Genomic DNA, 22075 nt, shown 5'->3' on the forward strand with positions numbered 1-22075 from the left:
AAAATTAAAACCAATGATGTATTACTCTGGTCCATAACTTGTTAACTAATTGAACACCGAAAAATTAGAACGGCTAACAACTGAGAAAATAAATGTTCAGCTGAATGTGATTTTAAAAGCTGACAGATGTGTGTGTGGTTTCTATTTTTTTAACGTTCTTAATCTTCAAAAAGGCAGATACAAATCAAATACAGACCTTACAAATGAGTATAAAGAAGCTTCACTATAAAGATGACATTACCTTTCTCGTTGTTCTCTATTTTGTCCTGGTGTCATATTTTTTTCATATCCAGTCTAGAAAAGAATAAACATAATGTATTTACAAGCTTGCTTATTTAATTTTCTTAACACCACCCTTCTATCTGTGAATTTTAATATTTGGAATCAGGAATTTGATGATTTTTTAGTTAATGAATCCTAAAATCTGCAACCTATACCCTGTCTCCTGAATGATGACCAAGAGCTACAGTGTGATTAGACACATAAACTGTCACTAAGCACAACTGTCCTTTCAACAAAACAGCAGTGTACAAATTTAATACACTTACCAATCACAAAAATACTTTTACTTATCTCTCATTATGGCCTATTAAATGTGCAATCAAATTTACAAGGATATTCTTTTTGAAATGATTCTCTGCAACTTAAGAGTTCCTCCATCTAAAGGAATCAGGGTTCCTTGGAGAAATGGCTGATTACAGGGCTGGGGCTGAAAACTCACAAGATGAGCCTGGGTTGTTTTACAGTATCAAAAAGAAACTAAGTGCTTGAAAAATGATGGGGAAATATTAAAAGGACACACAGGAGCCAGTTCAAAGGCCAAATACGGGACAATATGAGAATCAAAATAAATAATGCTAATAAAAGATTATAATCTTATGAAATATAAGAATTCACGCTGACTTAAATAGGGAAATACACACAAAAAAAGAGAAGAGAAAACTTCCTACAGTAGAAAACCAACTTCATAAAGGTAGAAGAAATAGTGTAATTAGAAAACCACCATTTGGCATCTACAAATAATAGATTCAGGCAAATATCATCAATAATGCTAACACTGGTGGGTGAAAAAGATATTTATCCTCTCAAAGATATCTTATTAATTACGAAAGGTAAAACAGTAACTTCACAGTGAAGAAATCCCACTGACGCCACCTTAACTAGTTATCACAGTGTCAGGAGTGGGACCAGCTGGTAGAGCATGCCTCCTAATACGACACAGTGAGAAGAGTTCAGACTCTATTCTGTGGTATGACTACCAAAAGTACCACACCGGAGTTTAATCATGAGGAGACGTCTAACACACAGCTTACTTTACTCTTCAGAACTATCAATGTTATGAAATACCAAAAAACAAACAAATAAAAAAACCCTAAAAACCTGTTCTAGACTAAAGGAGATAAAGAGATATGACAACTAAGTGCAAGACATGATCTTGCATTTTCTTTCTTTTGGGACAACTGGCATCTAAATAAAATCTGTAAATAATAGTACTGTACCGATATCAAGTTTCTTTCTGGTTTGGGTAATTGTTTTGCAGTTATGTGAGGGAATTCCTTGTTTGTAGAAAACACAGAAAAACATGAAGGTAATGTAGTAAAATGTGGAGTTCTTAAGATTTTTCTTGCAAGTCCAAAATTATGTTCAAATCATTTTTTTAAAGTTTGATAAAGCAAATATGAAAAAATGTTAGACTGGTGAGTCAAGTTAAAGGAAATGGGTAAATATTGTACTATTCTTTCAACTTTAGTTTGAAAATTTTCAAGAAATTGAGTTGTTATGAAGATTGAATGAAATTAAACATAAACAAAGGCACAAATAGGAAGATGTTATGTAAATACAAAAAAAATGCACTTTAGTTAAATGACACAGGAAAACAGACAAACCCAGGATATGAAACACATCATATAAGACAACTGACCTGGCCTTTTCAAATACCAATGTGCCTAACAATTCTACTCCAAGCTATAAGACCCAAGAGAAATGAATACCTATGTCCACAAAAAAACTTGCACACAAAAGTTCACAGCAGTATTTATTCATTACAGTTAAAAAGTGAAAACAACCTAAATGTCCCTCAACTGATGAATGGATAAACGTGGTATATCCAAACAATGAAATATTATTCAGCCATAAAAAGGACTGAAGTTCTAATATATGATGTGAACCTCAAAAACATAAGTGAAATAAGCCAAACACCAAGGACCACTTATTTTAAGATTTCATTTATATGAAATGTCCAGATAAGCAAACCTATAGAGACAGATTAGTGGTTGCCTAGGGCTTGAGGGGTAGAGGTAGAAAGTGACTACTAACGGATGTGAGATTTGGGTGAGGGGGAGGGGATGGTGATGAAAATGTTCTAAAATTGACTGTAGTGGTAGATGAACAACTGTGAATATACTAAAACCACTGAACTGTAAACTTTAAATAAATAGGTGAATGGCAACGTATATGAATTATATCTCAATAAGGAAGTTATTTAAAAACAAAAACAATGTGGTGAGCATGAAGATTTGAGCTCTAGAAAGACAAAACCAAAAGTAATATGTGAAACCTGTTTGGATTCTGGCTCAAAAAAGTAGCCATAGGGAATTAATTCCCTTGCAGTCCAGTGGTTATTAGGACTCTGTGCTTTCACTGCCTGGGCCCTGGGTTCAATCTCTGGTTGGGGAACTAAGATCCCACAAGATGCACGGCATGGCAAACAAAAACAAAAACAAAAAAAACCCAAACAGCTATAAATAACATATGAATATTAACTAGATATTAGATAATATTAGGAAGGAACTGACAGTAATTTGCTTAGACATGACAACATAGGAGATCTATACCAAAGTAGTTTGGGGTGAACAGTCATGGTGTCTAAAATTTATTTTCAAATAGTTCAGCAACATAAACAAAACACACAAATAAAGCTAGTTTGGCAAAATTATTTAATCTAAACAATGAATATATACTAGTGTTTACTAGTAAACACTAATTTAGGATTTGACCAAGGTGCCAACCATTTAAAGCCATACCAATTCGTAATCATCACTAATTCACAAACTTTATGCATTATCTAGTTGCTAGACTGCAATAATAGTAGGTTACTGGTACTTTACATTATTTATTCTTACTCATTTTAATCGATATTCAAAGACTAGTGAAAATAAACACATACTCACACTGTGCTTTTTATCTATTCTTTGATTAGTCTTCCTTAATTCACCAGAAGGGGTCAGAGATGGTTTAAAATAAACAGTTCGATTTGCTGCTACGGAAACTGGCTTTGGGGTCATGAGTCTCTGAACAGGGGGGTGTTGAGAGTCCACCTTACACACAGGCAGAAATCAAAAGACAAACTTTTATTTTCATATATCAGCGATGCATATCTAAAAATTATTTGACAATAGCTAATGTAACCCAGAAACTATGAGTACTTCCTAGAGAAATACCCAGTGGGTGCAAACAAATACTAGGAGGAAAAACTGAAAGTAAAGAACCAAGGGTGTGTGTGTGTATTTATATTATTAATGTATGTATGTACTTATTTATTTAGACATATACCTACATATACACATATAATTTCAAAACAGTTTCACAGACTATTTTATTCTAGACTTAATGCCTTTTCACACACGTGACACACACAAAATGGAAACGATTGCAGAGTATTTTGAATAATCTAAGCTTTTGCAGGATGAATTTCAAACCTATGAACCAAAACTGATTCTGCCACATTTTCCCCAAATTACTATCTACATTCTCTTTTTTTTAACTAGCTATGAAAATATTTTAATTGCTAAAAAATGAGCAAATCTCTCTCCAAGTAAATTTTCTTCCATTGTTATTTAAAAACCAAATCAAAAGTCATACAATTTAAGTCCAATTAGTAAAGCACCGTGAAGAATTCCAAATCTTAAGATGAACTGGCTTCATTATCTAAGTACACAAGTGTCTTGTCAACATTCTTTTGGTACACTGAAAACACAGTAAAAATCCTGTTGGTGCAAGACGACTATAAAGCCAAGAGCTTCTACTCTGTCCAAAGACTGTAATACTATGAATACAGTCCTTTCACCCAGCAGCAGCTGTGAACAGCATTGGTTTCCAGGGCAAAGCCTCTGTATAGTTAGTAGCTCTTCCCTAAATCCTCATCACAAATGTGATCCTATAATTCAATGAGCAAGTCTATTTTGTAGACTGTTCTGATTACAACCGTAAAACCTTAACTACAATACTGTATTCTGGTTTTTATACTTCCTAGCACCCATTACCAAAATTTTATTGATACTATACTCAACCATTAATAAAATTTTTATTGATGAGAACTTCTCTTATGGCACAATTTTAAAATTTTACTTCTTTTTAAGCAATCTGATATAAGTGAGTCTGAGAAAAGCAGCTAATGGCTTAAATTAATCCCATCACAGCAGCCAATAATGAATTCTCTCTTGCCTTATTACAAATGTCTGGGTACTACGGAAAATTGAGAAGCAATGCTATCCCAAGAAAAAACTCAATTAAGGTTTCAGAATTTCAGTAACTATAATTTACCAATATCTTGAATATAGTTCCCACAATTAATTCAGAGATTTATGATAATTTTAGTCAACTACTGCTGGGGAAACTTGGTGTCATAATAAATGCTTTCACAAGTAATGATCTGGGAATCTGCTTCCCCTGAAGGATATTTAACTAGCCACAAATATAACTGACAAAAAATAAACCTCTTTAACTCTATCAAGCATTTTTTTTTCCCCACAGTAACCTCCAAAGCTAATTTTAACCAAATAGAATACACTAAAAAAGGTTATCAATGTATAATCTATATTATATTTTTTATTAGCTCTGTTATCTTGGAACAGTACATTGGCTGACTGATGGACGATATGCCAACTAGAAATCCCATCACACATAACAAATTTGACATAATGTTTGTTTATGAGGAAACAAACATAATGTTTGTAAGAGTCACTCATAAAGACTGACAGGAATATATAAAATAGATAACTAATAAGAACCTACTGTATAGCACAGGGAACTCTATACTCTGTAATGGCCTATATGGGAAAAGAATCTAAAAAATGAGTGGACATATGTATAACTGATTCACTTTGCTATACACCTGAAACTAACAAAACATTGTAAATCACCTATACCCCCCCAAAAATTTTTAAAAATAATAAATAAAGTTAAAAAAAAAAAAAAGACTGCCAGGATACTGAAGATGGAAATGCCAAATAACCAAGAAATAAATATTCACTGAGCATCTACTACATATACAGCATGTGGTAAGGCCCTCACAAGAGGCTACAATGTCCAAGTAAAAAAATCTATTTTTTCAAACATGTTCCCTAATGACCATCAACTAAAGTCAATTTGTATATTTGCCAACTTAAAAATAAATACAACAAAACTGCCAATACCTTAAATAAATGCTAAAGAAGTCTTACCTTTTCCCTTCTGGCCTGAAAATCTGTGGTGGTATCTATCCCACTCCTATCAAGAGGCTGAAAAAATAAAACACTATTAGAATAGATGGGAAACTTTGAAAAAATATGACTCTCATACCAATATATAAAAATATATCTCCTAAAAAGATTTAAAAGTCAACTTACGGAATTCAGAGGAGAAGAAAAAACAGATGGAATTCTTTTTGCATCCTGTTAATGTTGAAATAACAAAATTAAGATTTTTCACTAAACTCAAATTGTTACACTCCTGAATTTGTGATTTAAAAAATTTACCACTAGAGGGCTTGACATCTTCTCTAAAGACTGCAATATCCTCCGAGCTGTTGAACTAGTCACACCATAGCATTGTGCGTTGAGTTGCTTAGCTTTCATCTGTCTTCTGACTGGTACCTATAATGTAAACCTTGAGTTATTTGTTGGAACTGTAAACTCTAAAGCACATATTTCAGGCAATGAAAATATTTACAAAATAGAATGAATGTGAGAAGTGAAATAGGATTAACTGTTAACAGCAACTTATCTCTGGGTGGTATCATTAAGCTCACGTTCAACGTTTTTTCTTTATGCCTTTCTTGAAAATTCAATTCTCTGAGAAATTACTTTTACAATCAGATAAAAATTATAAGATAGCACACGCTACTCTAAAGACCTGTCAGCTATGTTAAATGTGAAAAATGAGACAACTGGTAAAAAGTTATGGTATCACCTGGATCAATTTATCCCTGATATTTAAATCAAAGAACACTAATGAGAACTGCATTAGTATTAATTATTTTTGGTATTAAATAACTTCTAACTATAGTAACACCCAAGATAGCTAAACAAGACTGTAAACTTTTATTGAAATGGAAATTAAAATTTTTAAACTGACTTGTTTCTCAAATTTTAAGGAAAATTTTAAATACTCAGGCTATTTCTTAGTAAATGACTTTTAAACGTTCTTAAAATTGGAGTTTAGGAAAAATCCTTATAAAGAATAGACATGTACCCTTTAACACACAAGCAATGTTTACAAATTCTAATAGAAACACTTCCTTTTGTCATGAACGCATTACAACATTCCAATAGCCAAGTGACTACCACAAAACATCCAAGTGACTACCACAAATGTAGTCTGGAAATGCTTAATATAAAAAAAGATACATGCTCACAATCAAAATATAACTCAGTTTCTATAAATAGCTCATAATATCTGAAAAATTGAATCATAATAACTACTTTAAATAAGTTTCTCTATCTGATACCAATATTCATTTTATTTTCAGAGTAGCTGCAATAGTCTACGTTAGTTTTATTAAGAACTTGGTGCACTGTTTAGGATTGCTGTTCAGGCCAGAGGCTTTGGCAAACATGAGGCAACATTAAAATCCTCGGGGAAAACATGACAGTCTGTCATTGGATTCTGCTGGTCACTGGCCTCTCAGGGCCTCAATTCACAAATCAATAAAATGGAACTGAATTAGAGAATCTTTAATATACCTCCCAGCTCTAACACCCTAGGAAAGGAATAGGAAATAGATTTAACCCCAAATATCAATGACGAACAGTTGGAAGCTCATGCTGACAAGGATTCTAAGGGTATGTCAGGACTCAGCATTAAAAAGTATAGGATTTGATACAACAGAGGAGGAAGTAGCAGAAATATACTCTGACTTGGACTATTCCATGAATCACAGGCATGCTTCATCTTATCTTCTAATACACGCTGAACTATTTTAACTGTAAAAATTTTGTGAAAAAGAGTAATATGGTCCAGTTTAAGCTCTAGAAAAAACTCCCTGTGTAACTCCAACATCCAGTTAACACTTTAAGTAACAAAATATTGCCCTTCATGAAGAACACACTCAGAGATAAGACTCATAATTACTGTTAATTACATATAGAAGCATCCTCTACTTAGGAAAGAAACTACTCCTAAGGACAAGACACAATCTTCATATATACTTGCTTCTGTGTCACTTCTATATCATGGATTGTCAACTTCAAATGGATCTCCCTCTCCAAAAGCCTACCAAAAGCCTACAGGCTTAAAGAATTATTACACCTCCATCTTTAAAAGGTCAAAACCTGTAATGTAAGCACCATGACAACATACACATGAAACCGGATTTTTATGATCAAGTAACTCTTGGGACAAAGCACAGAATGATGCAATTTACCTTAAATTGATGTTTTTAAAAAATTTATCAATTTCCAATTGTTCTGTTATATATGTATGTAAATACAGCTGATTTTGTATGTTGACCTTTATTCTGTGACCTTGCTAAACTCATTTGTAAGTTCTGACAACTTTTTTTTGGCGTTTCTTAAGGTTTTCTATGTAGATAAGCACGTTGTCTATGAATAGGAGTCATTTTTACTTCTTCGTTTCTAATCAGGGTGCCTTGTATTTCTGTATTCTTGCTTTGGCTAGGACTTGCAGCACAACACTGATCAGTAGCGGTGATAGCAGACATCCTTGTTCTCTTCCTGATCTTAGGAAGAAAATACTAAGCTTTCACGATGAGTATGATGCTAGCCGAAGATTTTCTGTAGATAAAATTTATCAGGTTGAGTAGCTTCCCGTCTATTACTAGGTCACTGAAAATTTTTATCATGAATGGATGTTCAATTTTGTCAAATGTGTTTTATGTATCTGTGGAGATGTTCATTTTTTATTCTTTAGCTTGTTTCCATGGTAGATTACATTAATTTTCAAATGTTGAGCCAACCTTGCATTCCCAGGATAAACCCCACTTGATCATAATGTAGTATCCTTTTTATATATACTGGATGCAATTTGCAAATATCTGTTGAAAAGGCTTGTGTAGGTAATTCATGAGAAATACTGGTTTGTGGAGTTCTTGTAATGTCTTTGTCCGGTTTAATATCAGGGTAATGTTGGCCTCATAAATGTGTTGGGAAGTATGCCTTCCTATTGTATGGAAAAGTTTGTATAAAATTGGTATTATTTTTTTCTTAAATGTTTGGTAGAATTTGCCACGGAAGCTATCTGGGCTTGAAGTTCTCTTTGGTGGAAAGTACTTTAACTATGAATTCAATTTACTGAATAGACTATTCGGGCTATTTATTGTTGACTAATACCAAATAACATAAAATACTTAGGTATACATCGAACAAAATATGTGCAAGGTCTGTGTGATGAATACTACAAAACACTGATGAAAGAAATAAAAAGACCTATATAATGGAGAGACATACTGTGTTCACTGATTGGAAGACTCAATTCTGTTAAGATGTATATTCTCAAATTGATCTTTAGATTCAATGCAATCACAATCAGAATCCCAGCAGATTTGTGGAAACTGATAAGGTAATTCTAAAATTATGAAAAAGTAAAGGAACTAGGAAAGCCAAAACAATCTTGGGCGGGGGCAGGGGGGTTTGGAAGACTCAGATTACTTGATTTCAAGACTTAATATAAAGATATAGTAATCAAGACAAAAGGATAGTGTTAACAAAAGATAGATAGATAGATAGATATATACGTGCATGTGCGTGCACGCACACACACACACACACACACACACACACACACACACACACACATCAATGGAAAAGAACAGAAAGTCCAGAAATAGAGCCACATATATGGTCAACTGATTTTCATAAAAGGTGCAAAGGCAATTCAATGGAGAAAGTACAGTCTTATCAACAAATAGGACTAGAAAAAATGAAAATCCGCATGTTAAAAAAATGAATCTTGATCCACATCTCATACCACACACAAAAATTTTACCTCAAAATGAATCACAGATCTAAATTAAAACCTAAAACTATAAAGCTTCTAAAAGAAAACAGAAGAAAGTCTCTGTGACCTTGGGTTAGGCAAACATTTCTTAGATATGACACCAAAAGCATGAACCATAAAAGGAAGAAAAAACAATATGCTGAATGTCATCAAAAGTAAAAACTTCTCTTGACAAGATATTGTTAAGCCAAGCCAGAGAATGGGAGAAAATATTTGCAAAACATATATCTAATAAAGGACTTACATCTTGAATAATGAACTCTCAAAACTCACTAATAAGAAAAAAATTTTTTTTCAAAATGGGCAAAAGGGACAGACAAAATAGGTGAAGGGGATTAATAGGTGTACACTTCAGCTATAAAATAAATAAGTCACAGGGATGTAATGTACACACAGGGAATATAGTCAGTAATATTTTAACAACTTTGTATGGTGATGGATGGTAACTGGTCTTAATACAGTTGTTTCATAATGTATAAAAATATCAAATCACTATGTTGCACATCTAAAACTAATATGCTATATTAATTATAACTCAGTGAAAAATGTTTTTAGATTTTTTTTTAATGAGCAGTAAGATTTGAACAGGTACTTCACCTAAGATATACTGATGGTAAATAAGCACATGAAAAGATGCCCAACATCATTAGTCATTAGGGACATGCAAAACCACAGTGAGTTGGAGTTATCACTACATGCCTATTAGAATGCCTGAAATAAACAAAACACTGATGATAACAAGTGCTGACCAGAACACACTTATAATACTGGTGAGAATGCAAAGTGGTAGCAGCCACTTTGGAAAACACCTTCGTGGTTTATTATAAAATTAATGTATATTTACCATGTGACTCAGCAGTGCAACTTCTAGGTATTTACCCAAGAGAAATGAAAATTAATGTTTATAGCAGCTTTATTCACAATGGACAAAAATTAGAGACAACCCAAGCATCCTTTCACTGGTGAGCAGATAAACAATAACTCAGCAATAAAAAGGAACTAACTATTGATATATGCAAATACAGAGACTGATCTTAAATACATTATGCTAAGCAGAATAAGCCACATTCAGAAAACTACATAGTATGTGATTAAATTTATGACATCCTGGGAAAAAACAAAACTACAGGGAAAGAAAACAGATAAGTGGTTGCCAAGAGGTAGAAGTAGGAAGAAGGGCTGACTACAGAGATGCACAAGGTAATATTCTGGGGTGATGGAAATGTTTATTCAGTATTTTGATTGCAGAAGTGGTTACTCAACTGTATGTGTTCAGTTAAAATTCAAATACTGTGGAAAGGGTAAATTTTACTACATGTAAATTATACCTCAATTTTTTAAAAAAGGAATTAATCATCCTACTTCCTAAGACACACACACACAGGGACTTCCCTGGTGGTGCAGTGGTTAACGATCTGTCTGCTAACGCAGGCGACACAGGTTTGAGCCCTGGTCTGGGAAGATCCCACATGCCACGGAGCAACTAAGCCCGTGTGCCACAACTACAGAGCCTGCGAGTCACAACTACTGAAGCCCACACGCCTACAGCCCGTGCTCCACAACAAGAGAAGCCACCACAATGGGAAGCCTGCGCACCGCAACGAAGAGTAGCCCCCGCTCGCCGCAACTAGAGAAAGCCTGCGCTCAGCAACAAAGACCGAACGCAGCCAAAAAATACATAAATTAAAAAAAAAGAATCCACCTGCCAATGCAGCAGACACAGGTTCGATCCCTGGCTGGGGAAGATCCCACATGCCACAGAGCACCTAAGCCCGTGCACCACAACTACTGAGCCTGCGCTCTAGAGCCCGCAAGCCACAACTACTGAAACCTGCGCACTCTAGGGCCCACATGCCACAACTACTGAGCCCGCGTGCTGCAACTACTGAAGCCCGCACACCTAGAACCCGTGTTCCGCAACAAGAGAAGCCACCGCAATAAGAAGCCCACACACCGCAACTAGAGAAAGCCCACGCGCAGCAACAAAAACCCAACACAGCCATAAATAAATAAATGAATGAATGAATGAGTGAATGAATGAATAAATCACAAATAATGTATAAAATGTTCCCTTAGGTCTCAAATAATATTAATATAGCCCCTAAATGAAAAGAATGTAATCCAGAGTTCTATCATTTCACCAAAGAATAACTAAACCAAAACTCTATTTGAGTACCAATAGTTACTTATTGATTATAAAAAAAAAAAATGGTTACAAATCCTCCTCCTATTCAAACCAACCTGATAGGGTGTGTTTTGTAGTTTAGGCTGTCTTACAGCAGCTGCTGCCCCACCATATGTCGTTTTTCCAGGGTAAAAAGGAGAATCTCCAAGCTGACTTGTTTTAAGAACTGAAGAATTCCCAAGTGACTGCACAAAAACATAATGATAAATTATAAGCAATAAACACTCAAAACTAATGTGGTTAAATCAAATCAAATTAGTACTCACAGGAGAAAGTGTTCCAAAGGCAGACAAGTTGAATGCTGGTTTTTTTGAGCTGGTGGCAGTGTGCTGTGAGAGTGAATGAGAACGTTCAGCCTCTGGGGACCACAGAGGTGGCACTGAAGTGTTCTTTGAAACAGCTATATCTGAAACAAAAATATGCAATGCATAGTAATGCCACTAATTACAAGGCCTATATTTTTATAAATAGAAAATGAAAATGACAACCAAGTTAGAAAAAATTATCCCATGAAATTTATTTTTACTACCAAAATTATATACTACCAAATGCCAAGAATACCTTTATCAGAAGCTCTTGAAGAAAAACCACTGGTGGTTGAGATGTTATCATCATCATGCTGAGAGGTAGAATCTTTAATTTCCTTTACGAGGGAAAATCCAGAACTGCCAATTGGGAATGCCGAAGATGTGGAGGGCTGACAGTGTAACGCAGGAGATTCCAACATGGAGAAATTCAGATGGCTCCGATGAAGAGAAGGCCTTGTTAATACATCCGGATAATTTGAAGCAGTGCTAGTTGTCGACGGTTCTTAAAAGAAAAGCATTAATATTATGAATACTCAACTTAGAAAAAGCAATACACTGTCAAAACAAAACAGTGTTTGTTTCAAGAAAATATACCGTATAATAAATATAGCTTCAATTCAAAACACTGAAGCCTCCCAAAAGCCCAATTTAAGATATTCTTTAGCCAAACAAAGTTTCAACTAACTGAAATTTACCTAACCTAGTGTCAAAATATACTTCATTATCAAATACACTTCTACAAGTACAAGGTTCTTGATTTCCCTTGAATTGGTATTATAAAACGTGCTCAATAAGAAAGAAAAAAAAACAATAAAATCTGCTCATGGAAAAATAAAAGCAAAGAAGCTATATAAGAAAGTCATAAAACAAAAAGGTAAGTCCATCCCTCCAGAAACAACACCTATTAAATTTGTATATCCTCTAATGGAATACTATTCAGTCAATAAAAAAAGAATGAAATTTTGCCATTTTGCATCAACATGGATGGACATGGAGAGTATTAGAGAGTATTATGCTTAGTGAAATAAGTCAGCGAATGGCAAACAGTGTATGATATCACTTACATGAGGAATCTAAAAAATAAAACAAACTAATGAATATTACAAAAAAGAAACAGACTCACAGAGAACAAACTAGTAGTTACCAGTGGAGAGAGAGAGAGAAGTGGGTGGGCGCAAGACAGGGGTAGGGATAGTAAGAGATACAAACTACTACATATAAAATGTATAACCTACAAGGACATATTTATTTTACAGCACAGGGAATACAAGCAATATTTTACAATAACGATAAAGGGAGAATAACCTTTAAAAATTGTGAATCACTATGTTGTACATCTGAAACATATAATACTGTAAATCAATTATATCTCAAAAAAATTTGTATATCCTCTCAGACATTCTATATGCATACACTTTTTCCCTAATCACATAATCATGCTTATGCATTATGTTCTGACTTGTTTTTTTCATTTATCATATAATTTTGTCTCCACATACAGAGCACATTCCATGTGAAGACCACATTCTATTTTATCAGACTGATTTAGCATAATTATTTATGTAATCGTTTTCTCAATATTCTATCAAACATACAAGCACTTATATTTGCAGACTTTGTATTCTTTTTGGATAAATCCATGGTTCTTTAAATATGTAAGAGAAACATGAGGAGAAATTATTTAAGAAATATGCCTAAGTGACCCACAAAAAATCTGACTCTGTAAGTCTGAGATTGGGCTCATAAAGCAGCCTAAGTAGTGCAAGGTATCCTGAGAATCAATGGATAAACAATAATTTGTGGAACTGCCCTGTCATACTGGATCAGAGTACATGCTCACTTTTGCTTATGAGAGATACTGTGGATCCAAAGGTTTTCTGTTAAGCTATACTGCATAAATAGTAAATGACAATGTATATTTCCCCCATGCTCTCCAATACTGGATAATAATAACCTTTTCTGATTTCTGTCAATCTACTGTGTCCAGTGGCATCATTACTATCTGAATTTATTTAAATGACATACTGAGCACCCTTCCCTATTCATTGGTCATTTATATTTCTTCCGTTAAGTGCTCATTGATATAGTTTATCTTGCTAATAAAACTAGTCCAATCTAGTTTCTTTTTGATCAGTAATATTAGTGTGACATCATCTGAAATATCACTAGTTTTTTTCACTGTTGGTTAAAACCATTATTATTATTTTTTTTTAATTTTATTTTTTATTTTATTTATTTATTTATTTATGGCTGTGTTGGGTCTTCGTTTCTGTGCTAGGGCTTTCTCTAGTTGCGGCAAGCGGGGGCCACTCTTCATCGCGGTGCGCGGGCCTCTTGCTATCGCGGCCTCTCTTGTTGCGGAGCACAGGCTCCAGGCGCGCAGGCTCAGCAATTGTGGCTCACGGGCCTAGTCGCTCCGCGGCATGTGGGATCCTCCCGGACCAGGGCTCGAACCCGCGTCCCCCGCATCGGCAGGCAGACTCCCAACCACTGCGCCACCAGGGAAGCCCCAAAACCATTATTTTTTTGATGGTGTCCTTTGTAATCAGAAAATAACATGTATTTTAACAGAGACTTCTACCATTCCAAGACTAAGAAATAAAAAATTTTACTCTCTTCTTTTTGGTAGTATTGCTTTTATTTCAATATAATGTTTAATCTCGACTCCATATGGAATCAGTTATGATGAAGTAGTGAGGGAATGATTTAGCTTCACTGTTTTCCAAATGGTTAGTCTGTTTATATTCTAAAACAATCTTCTTAAGTAAGCCATCTTTTCCTCACTGATCGAGAAGCCACCACTACCACATAGTAAATTCTAAGAGGCCTTCCCCAACGATATATATCTATACCAGTACCATAATGTTTTAAATCCTATAGCTTTGTAACACATTTAATGCCTGTAAAAGTTACTCTGACTTACATCACATTTCCCTTACTCTTTTTCAGGATTTCTCTATTCATTTTCTGGTGTACTTTTAAGAACTTTAGAATCATTTGTCAAGTTTCCAAAAGACTCTCTTCCAGTTAGGCTGGAATAAGTGGGGCCCTAGACTAGCCCTTCTTACTGTAAATAACTATAAAAGTGGACAATATATAAGAGATAATAACTTTCAGACAACAGAAAACGGACAAGAAAAACTCACAGTGAGCCCTATCACTACCCAGCTGTCTAGGAACATTTCCAGACCTGGCAGAGAGAGTTGGAGTCAAAGCAAAATACAGTAGGCAGAAATCAGAATTAAGGGCATTGGACAGTAGAAAACTACGCAGGAAGGGGCCTCCAGAAGTCTACACAGGAGTGTCCAGAGCGCGGACGGGCTATACATACACAGAGCAAGACCACCTAAGGCTTACCAAATAGCAGCTGCTATGAAACTGAGAAAACAGCTACTAGAAGGTTGATCAGTGCTAGGGAAAAAAAGCAGTGCTGAGGACAGTGAAGTTCCAAGACTGCCAGAATTTAGAGGTCCCATAAACACCTCCTTAAATCCCTGGCATTCAGCTGAGATACCAGAAGAGCTTTCCCTTGAGACTAAGGGCCATGTCCTAGAACAAGACCTGCTGTAAACCCACCTAAAAAGCCACAGAGGAGACAGAGTTTGGAGGCTAAATCCTGCCACTTTAGGGGACTTAACACACACCTTGGATTTTCTACAGATGGACATTAATAAAACATAAAACTATGTAAGAGTTCAAAATGATCATTCAGTAACAACTGCTTTCTGAAACAAGAATCAATACTTCTCAGAGGAAGACAACAGTACCCAGAATCTCCACCCATATTCTACAGAATGATAATTTAGTAAAAAATCACTTGAAAAATCACATTTAAAAAAAATGCTTCTATTGTTTCACCATGACACATGATTTCTGGCCTGTGGATGACTGACATATTAAGCAGTGGTTTCCATATTCCAAGTAGAAATAAAGAACAATATATTTTTAAGTTTTAGCAAATGCCTATTTAGTATCTACCTGAAAGAAACAATTTACAACCTCATTTCACCTATTAACATGCTAAATTATATTAACAATTCCCTAATGATTAATGATTCCTTGCATCCCTACATTAACTGTCCCCAATGAGTAAGAAGAGTCTGCTATTCTTTACTGTGCTGCTTGACTGTATTTGCTACTTGAAATTACTCTGTAATCTTCTTCTATGTATCAATACTATCTTTCTAAAAGTTTGTCTTCAAAAATATTTACCAGCTTAAGCAATGCAAAACAATTCTGGATTATTTAGTTTCAAAGTGCTATTTTATATTTTAAAAAAAGTGCAGACAGAAACACTCGAATAAGACTAGAAGGAAACATCAACATAACAAAAGCCATATATATGAAAAACTAACAGCTAACATCATACCTAATGGTGAAAGACTGATTTTCCTCCAAGATCAGGAATAAGATAAGAATGCCTGCTTTCCCCACTTCTATTTAACACAGGATTGGAAACTCTAGCTAGAGTAATAAGGCAAGAAAAAGAAACTAAATTCATCCAAATTGGAAGGGAAGAAGTAAAATCTTGTTTTCAAATGATGTATCTTATACACAGAAATCCCTAAATATTCCACCAAAAAGAAGTGTTAGAATAAACAGATTCGGCAAAGTAGCAGAATACAAAATCAACATACAAAAATCAGTTTTGTTTCTATACACTAACAATGAACAATCTAAAAAGTAAATAAAGAAAATGATTCCATTATTAATAGCTTCAAAAAGAATAAAAACACTTAGGAATTAACTAAGGAAGGAAGTGAAAGACTTGCATGATGAAAACTACAAAACATTGCTGAAAGAAATTTAAGAAGACGTAAATAAATGGAAAGACATCCCATGTTCTTAGGTTGGAAGACCTAATGTTGTTAAAATGTCAATACTACCCAAAGTGATCTGCAGATTCAATGCAATTCCTTTAAAAAAAACCAATAACTTTTTTTTGACAAAATAGAAAAATCCATCCTAAAATTCCTATGGCATCTCAAGGGACCACTTATAACCAAGATAATCCTGAAAAAGAACAACAACATTGGAGATCTCACACTTCCTGATTTCAAAAACTTATTACAAAACAGTAATCAAAAGTATGCTGCTGGCATAAAGACAGACAGGTAGACCAATGGAAAAGAATAGAGAACCCAGAAATAAACCCTTGCATACATGGTCAAATGATCCTTGACACAGTGCCAAGACCAGTCAATGAATGGGGAAAGGACAGTCTCTTCAACAAATAATTTTGGGAAAACTGGATACCCACAGGCAAAAGAAGGAAACTGGACCCTTATCTTACACTATATACAAAAATAAACCCAAACTGTTTTAAAGACCTAACGTAAGACCCAAAACTATAAAACTTATAGGGAAAAAAAACAGAGAAAAGCTTCAAGACATTAGTCTTGGCAGTGATTTCTTAGATATGACAGGCAACAAAAGAAAAAAGACATGTGGGACTATATAAAACTTAAAAACTTTTGTGCACTAAGACACAATCAAGAGTAAAAAGGCAACTTACAGAATGGTAGAAAATGTTTGAAAATCATATATATGATAAGCGGTTAATATCTAGAACATATAAAGGACTCCTACAACTCAACAACAATAACAACAACAAATCAAATAACCTGATTAAAAACTGGGCAAAGGACTTGAAGAGACATTTCTCCAAAGATGATATACAAACAGCCAACAAGCATATGAAAAGATGTTCAGCATCACTAATCATCAGAAAAATGCAAATCAAAACGACAATGAGATACCACTTCACACTCAATAGGACAGCTACTATCAGAAACAAAAGAAAGTAATGTTGGCATGGATGTGGAGAAGCTAGAAACCTTGTGCACTGTTGATAGGAAACGTAAAATGGGTGCGGCCATTGTGGAAAACAGTATGGTGGTTCCTCAAAAAATTAAAAATAGAATTAGGGCTTCCCTGGTGGCGCGGTGGTTGAGAATCTGCCTGCCAATGCAGGGGACACAGGTTCGAGCCCTGGTCTGGGAAGATCCCACATGCCGCAGAGCAACTAGGCCCGTGAGCCACAACTACTGAGCCTGCGCGTCGGGAGCCTGTGCTCCACAACAAGAAAGGCCACGAGAGTGAAAGGCCCGCGCACCGCGATGAAGAGTGGCCCCTGCTTGCCACAACTAGAGAAAAGCCCTCGCACAGAAACGAAGACCCAACACAGCCAAAAATAAATAAATAAAAATTAAAAAAAAAAAAAAAAAAAAAATAGAATTACCATGTGACCCAGCAATTCCACTTCTGGGTATATATCCACAAGAACTGAAAGGAGAGTCTCAAAGAGATGTGTACAACCATGTTCCTAACAGCATTATTCACAAGAGCCAAAGGTAGAAGTAAGGTTAAGTGTCCATCAACAGATGAATAAATAAATGTGGTAAATACATACAGTGAATATTCTTCAGCCTTAAAAAGGAAATAAATTCTGATATATGCTACAATAATGTGAATGAACTTTGAAGACATTCTGCTAAGTGAAATAAGTCAGTCACAAAAGATTAATTACTGTATGATTCTACTCATATGAGGTACGTAGTCAAAGTCATAGAGAAACTACAATGGTGTTTACCAGGGGCTGGGGGGGGAGGGGGAATGGGGAATTAGAATTTAATGTATATGTAATAATTTCTTATCAAGCTTGCTCAAGTTAAGACAGAAACTGGCTGGAGCTTCGAAATCTACTGGTATTGGCATTTAAACCTACTGGCATCTAAAGATTATCATATTTCAATTCCTCTGCAGTCAGGATTCATACACATATAGGCTGAAATGTTTCTTAGAGTATTAAGTATTCTAATTTTGTAGTATGTTATATCCTAAAAGTGCTTTTTACCTACCCATTCTCTCATCCCTACAGCAGTTTATCCTATAGGATAAAAGTGATAGGACAACTTTCTAGATATTGGCAGACATTTACTAAATCTAGTATATACAGAAGCTAAAGAGAAAAAAGAAATCTAGTATGATATACTTCTACTGGAAGGTATGCTGCTAATAGCAATGCCAGTTTTTTATATTTACAGAGCTTCCTTAACCTCCAAATCAGGCCCAATAAAGGATGCATTTTGGGATAATAAGACTAAATAAGGCCACATCATCTACAGATTCACATCAGCCATAAATGCCCAGTTTCTAAGAGTACACCTATGATCACATAGTATCAATCAGCCAATGTAGTCTACAACTTCAATCTACTGCTGACTAGCATATTAGATATGCCATTGTGGGGCTCTCAGAGGCCTGAACTCTTACTGAATCAATAAAAATCTAACATGTACATTATTTGAGGTTCTCCTCATTGATCCATTCCATTAACCTAGCAGAAGAAATCTAGACACCTAATGGCTCACCATCATTAAGACAGTCAGTACAAGGAGGTACATATAAGCAGACAGCTGCAGACAACAGATCTGAAACGGGCCACAGATTCTATAATTGTCGTACTGCACTGTGCTATTTGAAGAATGTCCTATACTCTCCAGCTCCAGTTACTATTAATACAAAAGTTACAGTGGTAAAATTACTATTTAGTAAACAACACTCAGGACTGTTATATCTAAATTATTTTAAGCTTTTGATAATTTTACACTATTTTAAGAGCAAGTATATCTAAGTTGTTTTGAGAATGCATTGTCAAATTTAAGAGTAATGTTTCACAGAGTAAACATAAACTGATTTGCTACATCTAGTAAGATCTATATTCATCATACTGGGGAGTTATCAACAGTACTGTAGTCACACATTATGTGACTGCAACTATTGAATAAATACTTTGAGAAAGGTGGAGGCAGATTGTGAGAAGAGAACTGCCTGGAACTTAGAGATTTTAAGATAGGAGCAGGAGTCAGCTCTTAGACAAGACAGAGGGAAAATGCCATCAAGTTTTTGAAGTTAATATCAGAAAGCTGTTCATAATTTGCTTCTAAATAATCAGGGGAGTTAGACTGAGAAGGTAGGTGAATAGATGTGGGAATAAAGAAAACAAAGTCAGCCATAAGCTGGTTGTCTTTGAAGCTGGGTAACAGGTACATGGAGGTTCACTGTACTATCCTCCTTATTTTTGTAGTTTGAAAATTTCCACAATAATTTAAATTTAGAAGTTATTCACAAAGGTGTGTGTAATATACACATAACAGAAAAGCTACCTTACAAACCTAATAATATAATGAATAAAATCCAAGTTGGAATTAACCTTGGCAGACCACTGAATTAATTCCATAATTTCAATGAAAATACAAACAAAAAAGAACTTTACAGATGTAAAATGAGAAACGCCATTAATCTCACACCTGAATTAAATTCTTCAAGTTAGTTAATCCCCACAAGCATACTCGCTAGGATGCAAAAGAAGGTTTCAGTCACTGTAGATATATGCTGCTGCACACTAAAAGTCTCCAGTCAAAAGAAAGAGAGAAGCTGTGGTCCCATTTGATGTCCAGAAAAGAGAGCAATATAGAAGCAGTCACCTTAGAGATCTACCAAATAAAATCTCAAGATGGTTGCTGGTAATATATTAGAAAGAAATCTTGAACAGTACAGATATTAAAACTCCCTAAGTTACTCTAATAAAAATAAGCAAGGATTTGAAGACTAAGCCAAACTGAATATCACTAAGAAAACTTAGATTTGCCATTTCTCCCAAATAAGAATCACTCTTTCAGCCCATTTCACCCTCACTAGTTTTCCCTATAAGCAAATCAGGCAAGAAAATAAGTTACTAAGTATACCAAAATTAATAGGCAGATATCCACATAAATTATTTAGGCAAGACAAGATTTCACAGAGTTCGAAAAAATTTTTATAATTATAAGTAAGTCAAAACATGTAGTGAAAGAAAAAATATATAAACTGAAAGAAACATATACTTGAGGGATAAAGTGGACTTCATCAAAATTTAAAATTTTATGCTTCAAAGGACACCATCAAGAAGCCAGAATAGGAGAAAATACTTGCAAATCATATACAGGTAAGGGCTTATATCCAGAATATGTAAAGACCTCTTTCAATTCAACTATAAAAAGACAAATAACCCAGTTAAAAATGGAAAAGGGGGATCTGCATAGCCATTTCTCCAAAGATGTACAAATGGCCAATAACATGAAAAGATGCTCATTATTAGTCATCAGGGAGATGCAAATCAACACAATGAGATACCACTTCACGTCTACCAAAATAGGTATAATTTATGTTTTTTAAAAAAAGGAAAACTAGTATTTGTGAGGTTGTAAAGAAATTGCATTCTTCATACACCGCTGGTGGGAAGGTAAGATGGTGTAGCCACTTTAGAAAAACAGTTTTTCCTCAAAATGTAAAATTACCAGATGACCCAGCAATTCTCCTCCTAGGTATATACCCAAGAGAAAACATATCCACACAAAAACGTGCATAGGAATACTCAAAGTGGCACTGTTCATAATACCCAAAAAGTAGAAACAATACAAATGTCCATCAACGGATGAATGGATAAATAAAATGTAGTTTCTCCATTCCATGAGCTATTACCTGGCAATAAAAAGGAAGTTCTGATACATGCTATGACATGGATGAACCTTGAAGACATTATGCTAAGTGAAAGAAGCCAGTTACAAAAGACCACATATTTTATGATTCCATTTATATGAAATGTCCAGTATACAGATTGGTGGTTGCCTAGGGCTGGAGGGGTAGGGATGGGGAGTGACCACTAATGGGTATAGGATTTTGCGGTGATGGGGAGGAAAGGATGGTGATTAAAATGTTCTAAAATTGACCGTGGTGACTGAACAACTCTGTATATACCGAAACCCACTGAACTATACAATTTAAATGGGTGAGTCCTATTGTTATGTGAAGTACATCTCACTAAAGCTGTAAAACATATATAAAGGGAAAGGACAGAGTAATATTCCCAAATATGTCACATTCATGGGTTACACTGAAGCTATTTAATACTTGTAACCCCACAAAAACGCCATAAATGGATCCAAAAAAGCATTTAAAATGCAGGGTCACTCAGTGGTAAGATTAATGAAGTAGCCCAGCTGGGCTAGCTGCAGAGGACGGGAGACAACTGCAGTGACACCATACCCAAGTCCGTGTGCTGTGGGAAGCACTGCCACGCTGCTTCTTTAGTGCCACGACCTACTTTAAGGGCTTCACCTTTACTTTTTTCAAAACCATTTCTGAGGGTACAGAGTAGAACAAAGATTACCTTGACCAAAGCCACATGACTAACAATTGGTGGTATGAAAATTCAAACCCAAAGTCTAACAGCAGAGCTTGCACTCTCAACTGATACAGTATTTCAGCCTCCCTTAATAAACAAAAAAGCTGATAAATAAAAAAGATTTCTAATTTGAAGGTGATC

The 22075-nt window shown here is 35.0% G+C and overlaps 1 protein-coding gene across 1 annotated transcript in view; it reads right to left on the reverse strand.

The window, feature by feature from the left end:
• Positions 1 to 22075, reverse strand: part of NUP153 (nucleoporin 153) — a 74894-nt gene that overhangs the window by 32349 nt on the left and 20470 nt on the right. Inside the window, exons 3-10 of the mRNA XM_061195756.1 lie at positions 11960 to 12208; positions 11665 to 11804; positions 11455 to 11583; positions 5736 to 5852; positions 5607 to 5651; positions 5442 to 5498; positions 3171 to 3317; positions 242 to 294 (exon numbers count right to left, since the gene is read on the reverse strand). Of these exons, the coding sequence (XP_061051739.1) occupies positions 242 to 294; positions 3171 to 3317; positions 5442 to 5498; positions 5607 to 5651; positions 5736 to 5852; positions 11455 to 11583; positions 11665 to 11804; positions 11960 to 12208 (937 nt within the window). The remainder of the gene's footprint in view (positions 1 to 241; positions 295 to 3170; positions 3318 to 5441; positions 5499 to 5606; positions 5652 to 5735; positions 5853 to 11454; positions 11584 to 11664; positions 11805 to 11959; positions 12209 to 22075) is intronic.

Source organism: Eubalaena glacialis, chromosome 7, assembly GCF_028564815.1.
Source record: "Eubalaena glacialis isolate mEubGla1 chromosome 7, mEubGla1.1.hap2.+ XY, whole genome shotgun sequence".
Lineage (NCBI taxonomy): Eukaryota > Metazoa > Chordata > Mammalia > Artiodactyla > Balaenidae > Eubalaena > Eubalaena glacialis.